Below are 15,230 nucleotides of genomic sequence, written 5' to 3'. Positions count from 1 at the left end.
AAGAGGATGCGTCGAGGGGGGCTTGCCGAGCTGCAGTCTCCCTAGGCAGGCAGGCCGTGCTTCCCCCCAACCAGCAGGTGCTCCCCTGGGCTTGTGGCTGGCTCCCAGTGCCCATGGAGCAGAGATGAGAGTCCCAGCATCAAAAGGGCCGCCTTGGCACCCTGTGCGTCTGTTTATCTCCTGTGTGCACCTGGAAGAACTGCCCTTAGTGTCACGAGTTCTCCCAGGGCTGACGTGGGGTGGGGGTGGTGCGGGCAGAGTGTTTCTGCCCGCTGGCACTTTGATGTCATCTATCAGTGACTCTGGCCAGCGCCCCTGGGGTCCCACCCCTGTGCCGAGGCGGCCCCCTTGGCCCAGATTCCCGGGGATTCAGTTTGCTCCACAAGCAGCTAGGAGCCTGTCCGGGGAGGTAATGACGCCGGGTGACGTCCCACATGGGTCCTGGAAATCCTAGCCGTCGTACGCTGGGGTGAGGATGTAGAGAAATGGGACATCTGAGAGAGCTCGGGTCTCTCAGCAGCCCAGTAAGACCCACGCACCCCAGGCCGAGGGGACTGGTTAACTGGAAAACCAGAGGTGTTTTTCCAGTTCAGTCCTTGACTCCGGGCCGCTGACTGCAAAGCGGGGCTGTTAGTACTTAGGTCCTGGCTCTGCTGCCTACTTTTTGGGTGGCTTTGGGCAAGTGGTCTCATTCTCAGTTCGATTTCCTCATGGTGAGATGTGGGAACAAGATGGGAGAGTCGGTCTGTGTTTCTGGGGTGGAGGCCAGAGGACCCGATTGCCAGCTCCCAGCTCTGTCTCATGGGAGCAGGCTTTGGCCTCCGTATTTCCCTGGAGAGGGCAGGGTGACCCAGGATGGAGGTCTGGAGCCTGGAGGGACCCAGCTGCCACAGGCCGCCCATCCCCCACCCCCAGGACAGCCATGGGGCGGGCATGTGGGCTGAGAGGCCTCAGAGGTCACATTGGCACAGAGGTCCCAGAGAGAGTGTAGAGAGAAGTCACAGGTCTTGTGACAGGGCTGCCCCCAGGCCCACGCATGGGAGGGCTGCGCTGGCCCCTTCAGGCCTTTCATGGCCCTGCTGCTCCCAGGAGACTGTGCTGTTGCTCCTGTCTATTGCCGTGTGGCCACATCATCACTAACTCAGCTGTGTAAAGCTGGACACACTTGTCTCCCAGCTTCAGAGGGGCGGGAGGGCGGCCGCAGAGGAGCTGGATCCTATGCAGTGGAGGCTTGTCTGGGGACAGGTCCGCTTTGAACTTGCGTGGTCCCTGCCGTTGTAGGACTGAGGGTCTCAGCCTCTTGCTGGCTGCCAGTCAGGGGTGCCCTCAGTCCCTTGCCATGTGGGCCTCCCCCACAGGGCCACTTGCTTCATCAAATCCAGCAAGGGGGAGAGGGAGTCCCAGCAGCCGGCCATTGCAGCCTAATGTGATGGAATCACGTGAGTGGCATTGCCACATCGGCTGTAATCCACTGGGGACAAGCCAGTCTCAGGTCCCCTGTGTGCTCAAGGGTGCCAACACCAGGAGGCAGTGGGACACGGGGCCGACTAGTGAAAGGACTGTGAGTTCCAGGATTTCAGCAACCCTGCAGCTGTGCCTAGGAATCGGTTTGCTGTCTTTTCTTTATCTGGATTATGAAAAGAAGTTTTAAATAGATAATCTCTTAGGAAGTACCTTAAAGAGACCGCTAGGAGGTTTCATGGTGCCCGCTTGCTCTTTCCTCTCGCTCTGATTCCAGAGAATTAGGACCTCAGCCGAGTTGATTTCCTTCCCAGCCAAGCAAACAATTAGCTGGTCATCTTCCTGCCCTGAAACCGGCACGGAGGGTAAAAGATTATTTCTGCTTGGTCAGCTTCCAGGTAATCGTGGTTGGACAGTAACTTGATTTCAAACCATCCCATTGCAGAGAAGCCACATGAAACACTGACCCAGGCCACTGCAGCCCGGAGCGGTCTGCTCAGAGTGATGAGTGTGCTGACCCAGCCATGCCCACCATGGACGACGTGCTGGAGAAGGTCGGGGAGTTTGGCTGGTTTCAGAAGCAGGCCTTCCTAACCCTGTGCCTGCTCTCGGCTGCCTTTGCCCCCATCTACGTGGGCATCGTCTTCCTGGCCTTCACCCCGGACCACCGCTGCCTGAGCCCTGGGGTGGTTGAGCTGAGCAGGCGATGCGGCTGGAGCTTGGCCGAGGAGCTGAACTACACGGTGCCAGGCCCGGGGCCGGCGGGCGAGCCCTTCCCTGGCCAGTGCCGCCTCTACGAGGTGGACTGGAACCAGAGCGCCCTCAGTTGCGAGGACCCGCTGGCTGGCCTGGCCGCCAACAGGAGCCACCTGCCTCTGGGCCCCTGTCGGCATGGCTGGCTGTATGACACGCCGGGCTCCTCCATCGTGACCGAGGTAAGTGAGCACGGCCCTGTGTTTGGGGGAACATGTGGGTTTCAAGGGCTGGGAGGAAATTTACAACAAATCCTCTGAGATTCAGTGTCATATTAGGAAAAAAGGCTGGGGGAGTTATATTTCCTGAGCACTTAGCACGCGTCCTGGACATTCTGCATTCTTCCCTTGTTCAATCCTCCACAAACTCTGGGTGTTGGAGGAGGAAGCTGAGAGTCAGAGACACCATCGCAAGCCAGGCTGAGCCAGGTTGGCTCATGGGTCTATGGGGCTGGGTCTTCTTCCTGACCCACTAGCTTCTCCAAGAGCCTACAGAATTCGCTTAGGGTCCAGCTTCCCCACCGTTAGAATTGTGGGTCTCCCTCCCTTCACTCAAGAGCCATGGACATGTGACAGCTCAACAGTGGCCGCTGAGGAGGGGAGGGCAGCCTGGCTTTGAAGTCAGACTGTTTGAATCCTAGCTATGTCCTGGATGAGCTAAGCATCCCTGAGTACTTTACTCAGTCTCTCTGAGCCTTAGTTTCCTCATCAGTAAACCAGCGAGGATGAAGACCTGCCTCATAGGATTGTGAAATTCAGTGCAGAACCGTGAAAGCCGCTGACCACACATGAGCTGAGTTACATGGGGCGGTCCTGTTGGTGGCTTTGGGGTAGGGTGGTGGTGTCAAAGTGCCTTGCTTGCATAGATCAATGGTTTATTTGAGCATTTTGCTTTGAGAATATTGTAGTAACAAGACACCAGATTTTCTTCCTTCATGGACCCTTTTGAAAGTGTCACACTGTGATGGGGTGGGTGCTTGGAAATCGGTATTGAGGTCAACTGGGAAAGCCACGGGCCCCAACCTGTGCAGAGGCCCTCTGTTAGCAAAGCTTGGTTTTGCTGAGGGCACTGAAACGAGAGACAACTTAGTGGTTTCAGTGTCCACACGTGTGGGGCTGTTACAGGAGGAAAGCCCTGGGTCCTCTCCTTCTGCCCCATCAGCACGCTCTCTGGGGGAGAGGGGACAGAGCAGCGAGTTGGGTGTGACTTGCTTTATGTGCCATTGCACGGACATCTGTTCTCCAAGGGGTCCTCCAATGACAGATAATCAATCAGAGGACTCGCCTCCCAGGGGTACTGATCTGATGGGAATCGGCAAGCTGACCAAGACGGAGAATTGTTTGTTCTCTGTGACTGAGACATACCCAGCTTGTAAAGGATCCGAAGCAATCATTCATCCATTTGCTCTTCCATCCGTTCATTCAGTAAACATGTTCTGACCTCTTGCTCTGTTCTAGAACTGGGCTTGCTGCCAGGAGAGAGACAGAGAAGGAAGCTACAAGGTTCCTTCAAGGGGTTTGCGGTCTCCAGGGAGTGAGAGGGGAAAGGGGCGTGAGAATAAGACTAGCACCCAAAACCACATGTGGGCAAATGCAGAGGGGCCAGTGGACTCTCAGGAGGGGATCTGAGCTGTTGAGCTGAGCAGGGCCTCTTCTGGAGGGAGATGGCATTGGAAAGGAGCATGGGGTGGTATTTTGAGCCACAAAGACGGGGAACAGGATGAGGAGGGGACGCTGGAACCAAAGCGCGGGGAGAGGGGGTGTGTGCTAGCTCAGGGAGCAATGAGTTGTTAAACTGATTCAAATTCGGGGTCCTATAGAGAAGTCATGGGCGAGAAGAGTGGTCATGTCTCACCTTTGGGCCAGAGCACAGAGTCCTTATGGAAGGTTGCCACATAAGAAGCAGGACACCCAGTCAAATTTGAATTTCAGATAAATGACGAACAATTTTTTAGGATAATTATGTCCCAGCTAGTGCACCATATTTGATACTGCTAGCTGAGGCTGAGAATACAAATATTGCACAGGACAGCATTATACTAAAAAAAAAAAATGTCGTTGCTCTGAAAATCAATTCAACTGGACATCCTGTAGTTTGTTTGTTTTTTGCTAAATCTGGCAACCTTACCTTTGTTCCAAACGAGGGAGTTTGGTCTTGTTTAGACAGAAGAGTAGGATGGTCCTAGCTGGGCCCTGGGGATGGTCGGATTCCGGGTGGTGGTGGTGGGCTGGGGGCTTCCCCAGAGTCAGGGAGAGCTTGAGGAGGCTGAGAAATGAGCCCCAGTGAGAAATGTCAACCACCATGGTTGTCACAGGAGCAAAAGGAAGAACGGATTTAAGAGACACAGCCCTAGCGCCGGTTGAGGAGAAGGAGGGACCCAGTTTGCCTGAGGGTCCTGGCTTGGGGGGATGGGGGAACAGAGCTGCTGAAAACTGAGGCTGGAACACAGGAGAAGTAGCTGTTGGGGCTGGTGGAGGAGCTGGCAAGGTGGCGGCCTGGGAGGGGGCAGCAGACATTGAGGGGAGGGGACAGACGCAAGAGACTGGCTCGCTGGGTAATAAGGAGTGACTTCCAGGTGACCCAAGATCTAAGCATGGATGAGTTGAAAGACTCCTGGAACCATGATTCACAGAGAGAGCGAGGAAGAGGTGGTTGTAGGAGAAGGGGTTCATTTGGGGCCATGCTGAGTTCAAAGGGCGGTGGGATTCAGTGGCCATGTTGAAGGTGGTCAGACACATGGGGCCTCTGGCGCAGGAGAAATTGGCTCCTGGAAGGCGTGGGCTCCATTTTATTTCTCCCTTCCGATTGCTTCATAACCACCTTTGCCTCCACTCCGCATCCCACACCGAAGCTTCTTTGGGGGGAATTCACCTTAGTTAGCCATTTCTGCAGACGTAATCTTTAACTTCGCCTTGCCTTGGACATTGGAACTTGCTAAAGGGAGGCTGATAAGCCAACGTGTTTGGACACCCAGCTTCACTCCCCTCTGAGCCAGGGGCTGGGGTCGGGGGTCCGCTGGGGGAGGAATGTGCGTGTCCCCTGACTTTTGACTCCCCCTGTTAGGACGCCTTGTCTTCTCAGCAGCTGCTTTGGCCACAGCCCTGGACTGGGCCAGGGGGCCACTGTCTTCCCCTGACTGTGAGCATGAAAGTTCTCAGATGGAGGTGAGGGAGAGGTGCTTATGTTCCCGAACTGGCCCGATCCTGGCGTCACCCAGACTCTGATCCGTGACCTGCCGAGACGGCATCCACAGGAATCTGTGTGCTCATGAGGACTCCGGGTGATTCTGGTGACCAGGCGAGCTTGGTGAACACGGCCTGAGACACAAACCGTGGCCCCGGGGAAATCCCGGAAGGGTCAGTGAATACGCCTGGGAGACCCCTTCCATGGGGTGGGCTGGGGGCAGGGATCGGGCGTGAGTTTGGGGAGCGCAGCGGCCATGGCAGTTTCCAAGCCTAGGCCACCCTAGACAGAGATCCTCAGCGTGGCTCTGTGGGCAGAGATCTCAGAGGGAGGCCGTGTCAGCGGGTGAGGCCAGATGCCCCTCCCTCTAGCTCTGGCTTCACACAGCCTTAGGGCGAGAGGGCACCCAGGGTGTCCCAGGAAGGGTGGCAGGGACATCCCCAGGGATGCTGATTGCAAAGGTTAGAACAAAAGTCAGAAAAACAGTGCCCTGTGGCTTTAGGGAAACCTAATATCACCGAACATCATCTTTGGCTACGTGGGCGGCGGCTGCAGAGAGACAGTTGGGCAGTTGGACACTTAGACCCTGGGACAGCCAGATAACACCAGGAGGGTCTGTCCCACGTGTCCTCAGAGCAGGCAGGGGTAATCAAACAGCCACAGGAGAAGCTCCAGGGGGAGCTTTCAGCTGCATTTTAAAGGGAACAAACCTTGGATTGGTAGAGAGAGTGGGAGGGATCCTGAGTGGCAGCTTGTCGTGCCTCCCAGAGCTGAGCTGCTCGCTGGGGCAGACAGCAGGGTCCAGGCACAAGACATAATAGGACAGGTCACTCTTAGTTTCTAAACGTCAGGTGGTACCATGCAGTTTCACCATAGTTTATTTTGAAGTGTGCTCATGTCACGAAAGGAACAGTCAGTCAGATGGAACAGCAGGCTGGCCGAGCGCAGAAACCCTGGGCTCTTAATGACTGACCCCCTAGGGCAGGGACAAGGTCAGGGCTCAGACTGGCAGCTTTAGAGATTTGAGGGTGGTGGGTAATAAAGCTTCCATTTTAAAAGTTAGATGATTTCTTGTTTACTCAAACCGTTTTCACACAATCTCTCCCCTTTGTTGCTCATGGTCTGTTTCAGACTGGGAAACCGAGGCCCACAGTTGCTAAGTGACTTCCCTGCTGTCACAGCCCACAGTGTCATCTGGTAGGGTGGGGCATGAATCCAAAGGAAAGAGGGCGGTGCAGGGGGACGGGGGAAGGGAGGAAGGGATGAAGTGACCCAGGACACCACCCAGAAGGGGCTGTGCCAGGCCTGGGGAGGGGTAAGGGTCCAGCCATGGCCCTCCAGACCCGCTTGTCTCTCTGGCGCTCCATCCTTCCCTCTGTCCTCTCTGAGCCCTGAAGAGGAAGGGGCAATACTCCTGCCTTCGGGCCTCCTGCCAGCATCACCTGTGTTTGTGCCGGGTACCGGGGACTTCCCCTAAACCCCAAACCTAACAAAGCCCGTCTCCAGACAGACAGCTCCTGCCTTCACCTCTGTCTCTCTCCTGCTCCATCCTCCCCTCTCCTGGCTCTCGGCACATCAGATCCTCTGAGTCCCCCGCTGTCCCCGGGTCCCACCCGCACACGGTCCTAGAGTTCCTGCGGCTCCCAAGAAGCCCCATCTTCTCTCCTCTGTGTCTTTGCTCAGCTCTTCTCGCATTGGCCACACGCAGCTCCATCAGTAGAGACGGAATTTATAGGATTAAATATAGAATTAATGTGGACGTAATTAAAGGCTTTGGACCCATTCTGGAAAACATCTTCTATTTATTTGGCTCCATTTCTGTTTTTAGAAAATTACTTTGCTGTGTTTCTTCTTAGTAAACTTATCCTTTGACCCCGTTGTCTTTGATAACCCACTATCCATGGCAAAGCACGTGACACAGCCTCTTCGGTGAATGTGCAGTGAGGGGAGAGCAAAGATTCTAGGCATATCATGACGTTCACTGAGATTCACCAGAAACTGTGAATTTGTCTCATGGGAATGTGGTGAGAGAGAATGATGTGAGACACCCAGGATGCCACATTTCATGTGATGCATTCACTTAGTCCAAAGAGAGGATGGAAGGTGCTGTTGGACTGACAAATGCTCTTGTGTTTCTGGCCCCTCCAACCACGATGTGACCACAGTTTAACCTGGTGTGCGATGACTCCTGGAAGGTGGACCTCTTTCAGTCCTGTGTGAACGTGGGCTTCTTCCTGGGCTCCCTGGGTGTCGGCTACATTGCAGACAGGTACGTAAAGGCCAATCCAATGAACAGAGTGTCAACTGCATGAGGAGAATGAATTTTAGGGGACAGTGGTGGACGAACATGGCCTGTTGGAAGCTCTTGCAGAAGTTGATGGGGCCAGGACATGCAGCCAGTGCTCTGGACAACTGTGGGGCAGCAAGACTGGGAAAGGTGGGGATTTAAGAGAGATTTCAGAGGTTGAAACTGCATGCAGACTGTAGGGTTGGAGTAGGGGGCTGAGGAAAAGGGGGAGAAAGCCAAGATTTGTGCTTGGAGCAGATGGGTGGGGGCAGGGCCATTTTTGAGATGGGACAGAGTGGGTTAGGAACAGGCTTTGCTACGGCTCTTTGTTGGAGGAAGGAAGTGGGAAGCAATCAAGAGTTCTATCTCAGAGGTGTTACGATCAGAGATGTGTTCAGAGCAGCCTGTGACACACAGAAGAGACGTCAAGTAGACAGTCAATATTTGAGTTGTGCTCAGAAGAGAGCTTTGGGATCCGTCCCCAGTAAGGTACTTACAGCTGTAAACCATGTTTGAGAGAAGCTGGATGAAGTCTATAGAGAGAACTTCCACGTGTAGAGGGCGGGAGGGAAGGGGTTGCTGGTAGGGGAGGTGATTTAGAAGAAATAGCCGTGAGACAGAAGGACAGTTACTCTACTGGGACAGTGTGATGCTATAGAAAAAGAGAGAGGAGACTGGCCCAAGCAGGAGGAGTGGTCAAAATCTGTGGACATGGTGGCCATGAATGCCCATGCCAAGGAAGGTGTCAATAGAAGGTTAAAGAAAAACGAGAGATGAGGAATTGGAGTTTGCGTGTGTGGACAACTCTTTAAAATGAGTTGGGGGTGAAGGACAGCTGGAAATGGGAACATACTGGAGAGATGGAGGGTCAGGATGAGGACTACCTCAGCGTGGAAGGAGTGAGGGACCATGAGGGCATCGGTGGGGGGCTGGCCCGAGCACAGAGGGTGGAGGGCCTTTGGTAGGAGTCACAAGGGAAAGAGGGAGGAGATGGATGCTGATGCTGTTAGATCTGAGCATTCTGGGGTAAGATGTGGGTTTCTGACAAGAAGTTTCTATATTGAGTAAAGGATGAGTAAGTTTGTTGGCTGGTGTGGGGTGGTTCTGGGAAAGGGGTGGAAGTTTGAGGCCAGAAGACATGGAGTAGAGAAATGACATGTTGGACAGGCAGACATGTTGGAGTCTAGAAAGGAGGATGGCAGCAAAGCAGAGGGCTTGCTGGACCAGGGAGAGATCCTGTGTGTGGGGCGAGGTCACTAGGACTGAATATGAGGGTGGTCCCTTGCTTCCTTGCCTTCCTACCAGAGAAGGTGGGATAAGATTTAAAATCTGGAGTCTATAAAACACAATAGTGGGATGAAGTTTTAGCAAATAATTTGCCCATTTCATTCATGAAAAAAGGAAAGGAAAAACAATTCTCAATAGTTATACTATTAGAACTGAATATTTTGCCAGAAAAGTTTTTATGACCACTGATAAGACTAACTATGTGCAGGAAGAAGCCCGGTTTCTGGGGCATCCTGTTAAATCCTGTTAATAATACAGTCTGTTAAATACAAAGATAACGAGAGGAGGCGAATGCGAGAACTGGGAGGGTCGTTGAGGGAGGCCACTCCTCCCTGGCTGAGCTGCCATGTTGCTGAGAGCGATCAGGATTCCTCCTTGGAGTGACTTAATCAACCTCACGAGACTGGACCTCGAGGAGAGGCAGTGATGTCCCACAGACACCCTGGTCCCTCAGGAAAGCAGTGACTTGTCCCCCGTTCGGGACCCTTGCTAATCCTTAACCCCCCCACCTCACGTGCTGTCTCCTTGCCTCTGAAGGTTTGGCCGTAAACTGTGTCTCTTGGCCACCACCCTCATCAGTGCCATCTCGGGCGTCCTCACGGCGGTCGCACCAGACTACATATCTCTCCTGCTCTTCCGCCTGCTGCAGGGGCTGGTCAGCAAGGGCAGCTGGATCACTGGCTACACCTTGAGTAAGCATCCACTGACCTGAGGGTTTCATGGTTCTAAGGAGCCTCGGCCTCAGGTAGTGGGGTAGAATAGGATGGAGCCAAACGTGGAGGTGGAGTTTTTGAGAGAGATATGTTTGTGGGGTCTTGAGAAATTCTCATAATTCGAATTGTATCTGTTGTCTGTGGTGTCAGGATGGCTTCCTTTTCTTTCTTTGTCCTTTTTTGTCTGAGAGATGCTTAACCACTTAAATAGATCAATGTTTTCATATCAACTCATATATTTGGGAACCAACATCACACGTCCGTGTGTTCACAGCAGTGGGGGGAAGGAAGGCGGGAGTATTCTAACACTCTAAGTGTGAAAGAATGAGCATCTCCCCAGAGAAACACAACCAACTCAACTGGTTTGAACCACACTCCAGTTAGGAGAAAAGACATGAGAGGAAATAAATGAAGAGATAAACACCATGATTAAAAAAAAAGTGAGGTGTAAACCAATGTGAGTAATTCTACATATCAACTCATTTTTTCTTTCAAATTTTGTATGAAAGGTAAGAATAGGAAATGAAAAATACTTTCTTGGAGGAAAGTAAAATAAAAGAGTTGTCTGTGCTTTCAGCACACCCAGCCCGTGGGTGGGGCATGTCAGGCAGGAGCGAGGATAATCCACATTTATGCTTACTTGTGGAGAACAGAAAAGAAACAGCCTTGTCTTGGCATCTCTGAAACCTGTGTCATATGACTTGGCATTCTGTGAAATATCTGGCTAGGGTCAAGCGAAATCATTTCCTCCCTGAACCTTGAACACGTTGGTTAAGTTTAGTGAGTTCAACACATATTTATTGATAGCCTCACCATCTGTAGGGTAAATACGTGTTATTTGGCACAGAGTTAAAAGGATTAGCTTGGGGTCAAGTCCATGCCCCACACTGACAAACTGTGTGATCTTGGGCAAGTTCATAATCTCTCTGTGCCTCCGTATCCTCAAAGTGGGGATGACAGTGCCGTGAGGAGTAAATGAACTGTGCTCAGCATAGCTTAGAGCAATGTCAGCCCCCAAACCGCCCCTGCAGTGTTGCTGCTGCTGTGTGGCGGGCACCGGGGCAGGGCTGTAGGCACCACGATAGAAAGGCACTCTTCCTCCCTTCAAGGAGCTCAAAGGCTAGAAAGAAGGGGAGACAGACGCCAATGGGGGGATTATGTGTTGCAGTGACAGCTACGGTGACTTCCGTTCCCCGCACGGCTTCCCCACTTGCTTACATGTCATGCCTTCCCCAGTCCTCTGCTGGCGACTCCTTCTCAATCTCCTTTATAGGCTCCTCCTCTTTTCCCTGACCCCTCAACGTGGCAGGACCCACGACTTTGCCCTCCCCCATCCCAGAACCTGTTCCACCTTCGGCCTGCCCCCCCACCCCCTAGGCTGCAAAGTGTGCTCAGTCTAGTTGCCCGGGCCAGTGTCTTGCAGTCAGCGTGGCCTCCACTTTCCCTTGGGCCCCATCTCCATCCATCAGGGAGTCCACTGTCGGCTTGACTTTCAAAATACATCACAACCCCACCCATCTCATGCCTCTGCTGCATCCACTGTGGTCCAAGCCACCACCATCACTTCATCTCCATGTTGGTCTCCCTCCAGCACCCGCCGTCAGCAGCAGAGCAAGCCTTGAAACAGACACGGGCACAACTAGAAGGACCAGCAACTAGAATATACAGCGATGTACTGGGGGGCTTTGGGGAGAAAAGGGAGAGAGGAAAAAAAAAGAGATTGGCAACAGATGTCAGAAAAAAAACCCAGACACATGCTCAGGCCACTCCTGGGGGCAGGGGCTGTTCGTTTCAGGCAGTGAGGGTCAACGTGCTCCTCACGCCCTAGAAGGGGGGCCTTGCCCATTGTCCCACTGAACTCCGCTCCCAGGCACCTTCTTTCTCACAAGACCCCTCTAGCCACATGATCCATCTCCTTACAGTTCCTCAACCACTCCTCAGGGCTACCACATGGCTGTTCCCTCTGCCTGGAACTCTTGTCCCCCATTACTTGCAGCTAACTCTTTCACCTCCCTTAGGTCTTTCTCTTATTTCATCTATGAAGCCCACCCCACTGCTCTCTGAAAAACTGCAACCCCTCCACCCCCGACTCTCCTGATTCCGCTTATGCCGTTTAACTTTTGTTCCCGCCCAATGTGAATCCCTTTCTGACCTGGCATATAACCTGCTTCTTTGTTGTGTGTGTCATCTGCCATCTCCTACGAGAACATGAGGTCACAAGGGCAGGACTCTGCTGACTGAGTTCACGATGCTCCCAAACACCCAGAACCGTGCCAGGTCCCCGGCAGGCCCTTAAAGGCACCTGTGAAGTTTATGGGCACTCCTGGGGTCCTGGAGAATATTCTAGCCCAGTCTGAGCTTACTGGAGGAAGGCTCTGGAGGAGAGAGCACCATAGGCTGAGTCCTAAAGCATGAAAAGGAGAACTATAGACAGCAAGGGACGGGACTAACGAAAAGGATGTCTAGAGAAAAGCCGGGACAAGACAGCAGGGTGGATGTGGGGGAGCCTTGAGTCGAGGGGTATCAGCCCAACCCGGGGAAGAAGGTAGGACTGAGCCTGCTTGTTCAGAGAAGGAGAAATAGAGGCCACACAGAGGGGAGGCTGGGGCACAGATGGTGGGCGCAAGGCTCAGGGGCTCATGAGGAGGAAAGAAAGGGAGCGGGAATGTGGCAGCTGGCTTCATCCTCCGAATTGTGACGTGTCTTCTGTTTCAGTCACAGAATTTGTGGGCCCGGGCTACAGAAGAACGGTGGGGGTCCTCTACCAGACGGCCTTCACGGTGGGGCTGGTGCTGCTTTCCGGGTTGGCCTACGTCATTCCCCAGTGGCGGTGGCTCCAGATGACTGTCTCCCTGCCCACCTTCCTCTTCATTCTCTACTACTGGTACTGCATTCGCCCCTCCCTGCTCTCCCGGAACCACTCGCAGTTAACCCAGGACTGCGTGCTGACCTTGGCCCATCTTCCAAATGGCCATGGTGACCACGTGCACAGGCACAGGGCTGCTCCCAGCACCCAGGGTGCCATTTGGGTTCTTCTCATGTTACAGGGTGGCTCATCACACGGGGAGCTACGCTCCCACAGAGGCTCTGTAAATTTGCATCCCCCTGGAGAGAGGCACGCGATGCTACAAGTCGGACAAAACTCCATCCAGCCACAGAGTGGGCAATTGCTCTTTGTGGAATGAATGAATGAATGAATGAATGAGTGAGTGGATGAAATGTTCTTGGGGAATGTGCACAGTAAGCTATTGTGAAACAAAACCAGGCCAGATGAGGTGTTAATCTTATCAGCTGTCAGTACTTGGCAGGCCCCGAAGGATAAGCCACTGGACACATGAGTTTTTATTGTGAGAGAGAGAAGAGGCGGCGGCCAAGGGGGCTGTGGAGAGGAATGTCTCGTCCACGCACCTTTTGTCACCATTTGGCTGGTGGCAGATCTTATCTGTGGGTGGCACTGAAGCAGACCCGGTCTCTAATCGAAGGCCTCTGAGCAATGTACATTCACCGGCAGGAAGAGCTTGCTGTCTCCAGGCTAGGGTGAAACAAGGGGCTCTCCAGCGTGAAAGGACCCCTGGCTTAGTCTCGATGGTTGGGCGGGGCGGCGAGGGGACTACACCTGTGTGTTTTCAGAAGACTTTATGTCAGAGATTCCCAACCTTTGAGTTGTTACCTCCTTGCCCCATTTGAAATCGACAGCCTGGTGTCTCTCTGACGTTAAAGGAAAGTGAATACAGTTTATTTTGTGTGGAAATATTTTGAGACTTGTTCAACAGCCCTTGTATGGAGTGGTGACATCCTGCTGCAACCCAAGGTTGGGGGCCACGTGGAGCATCTTTTGTGTGTGAGAAATTTCCCAGGGGGACAAGTCTGCCAGCTTTCGGGAGGGAAGGAGACCCCCGCTCTGCAGAGTGGAGGACACCTAGGAAGTGATAGTTCCCTCTTGGTCTGTAAGTCTTAGCAGGTGGCACTGAGAGTCTGGGTGACCCACAGGGCTCCTTTGTGGGCTGCCCGGGCCAGTACCCGGTGACCCCAGATCCTGGTCCACTAGCTGCTTGAGGATCGCAGTTTCAGCGTGAGGAAGGTGGGCGGCCCTGAGCAACAGCATCACTCCCATCAGGGCTTAACATCAGACGAGCTCCGGGGAGATGCCAAGTAGAGATGCTCTGTGTCCGCAGGTTGGTGCCCGAGTCTCCTCGCTGGCTGTTATCGCAAAAGAGAAACACTCAAGCAATAAAGATAATGGACCACATTGCCCAGAAGAATGGGAAACCGGCTCCTGCTGATCTAAAGGTGACAGGCTAGCGAGCAGTTTCTAGTGTCACTGAACTTTGGGTTGGGTTTATGACGTAGAAATTGCCTCTGGGGCTGCCTTAAGAGGCAGAATAGGGGGTGATGGGTGCAGAGCGCAGCCATGGCGATGGCCGACCTCAGTGTCGGGGGGCGGGGGTCGCTCTGTTTACGGCGGCTTGAAGGCTGCGGATGCTCTGATCCCTCTCAGATGCTGTCTCTCGAAGAAGATGTCACCGAAAAGCTGAGCCCTTCATTCGCAGACCTGTTCCGCACGCCGCATCTGAGGACGCACACCTTCATCCTCATGTACCTGTGGTAAGGGGCCTCCCCAGACGGAGCCGGCGTGCTGGCTCGCGCGCTGGGGGCCAGACAGGGGGACAGTGCAGGCGGACAAAGAGAAGTGCGAAAAGGAATTTTCAGACGGTTTTCGAGCGGTCAAAGAGCTCCCAGAAAGACATCCTTATTTCTCCCCAGAGGACTGGGTAATGGAGAAAAGGCCTCATTTTAGGGAGAAGAGTTTGCTACACATGACAGGTCAACAGTAAGAGGATCGAAATATGATGAAGGGTTTCCAAGGCAGCGTCAAGCCCCATGCGTCTCGTCTTTTGGGAATGGCCACGTCTTGACTTCACGTCGGAAGGTAGATGAGGTCTCAGTGGCTCCTGGTGATTCCAGAGGAGGATCTCCTCCTCGCATATTAGAATTTTCTAGAGCCCGCCCAAGAGTGTTTGTGCTTTCATCAACCACAGATTAGAAACTCATGTATGCACATGGATTCACCAGGTACCCCTTGGCTACCCCAGGGGTCTGCCTCCCCTTCCCAGGTCGCTATCTTGAGAAGGCGTCCCTCACCCTATTTCCTCCGAAGACACTGAGTCAGCTGCCCAACATCAGGGCTTTCTCCTTGACATCGAGAGGGCTCTTCAGCTTCTCCCTGAGCTCTGGGCTCCCCCTTCCACTGCAGCCGCACTGCACCGGTATTGTTTGCACCTCCGCGTAAGGTTTTCTTGGAATTAAGTGTTCGAATGAGTACGGCGGCACCTGGCACATGGCAGCTCCTCAATAAATATTTGCTGAAGGTTGAATGAATAACCACTGTTTCTCAGAATCCATCCCACATTCTTCAGATGCCAGCCAGGCTCGCCACGCCCTCTCCTTGCCTCACCAATCACCCCACCAGCCCATGTTTTGGAGCTTGCCCCTGGGGTCCTGCACCCAGCCATGCGAGGGGGGCCAGAGCCTTTGCAAATGCCCAG

General features: G+C 53.5%; 1 protein-coding gene across 4 annotated transcripts in view; it reads left to right on the top strand.

Annotated features, from left to right (window-relative positions):
* The first annotated feature begins 207 nt into the window (after positions 1-207).
* SLC22A1 (solute carrier family 22 member 1) overlaps positions 208-15,230 on the top strand; it is a 33,017-nt gene continuing 17,994 nt past the window's right edge. Inside the window, exons 1-7 of one of the 4 annotated variants that reach the window (XM_014738144.3) lie at positions 208-469; positions 1,907-2,396; positions 7,563-7,666; positions 9,509-9,663; positions 12,400-12,568; positions 13,860-13,974; positions 14,183-14,289. In XM_014738144.3, coding sequence (XP_014593630.3) covers positions 1,986-2,396; positions 7,563-7,666; positions 9,509-9,663; positions 12,400-12,568; positions 13,860-13,974; positions 14,183-14,289 — 1,061 coding nt within the window. In that variant the 5' untranslated portion in view covers positions 208-469; positions 1,907-1,985. Of the gene's footprint in view, positions 470-1,479; positions 1,827-1,906; positions 2,397-7,562; positions 7,667-9,508; positions 9,664-12,399; positions 12,569-13,859; positions 13,975-14,182; positions 14,290-15,230 lie in introns of those variants that run through there. The other 3 variants (XM_014738145.3, XM_001491414.7, XM_070256493.1) reach the window with 3 other exon arrangements.

This window comes from Equus caballus, chromosome 31 (genome assembly GCF_041296265.1).
Source record: "Equus caballus isolate H_3958 breed thoroughbred chromosome 31, TB-T2T, whole genome shotgun sequence".
Lineage (NCBI taxonomy): Eukaryota > Metazoa > Chordata > Mammalia > Perissodactyla > Equidae > Equus > Equus caballus.
Note: the sequence above shows the minus strand (reverse complement) of the source record. Positions and strands in the feature narration are given on the sequence as shown.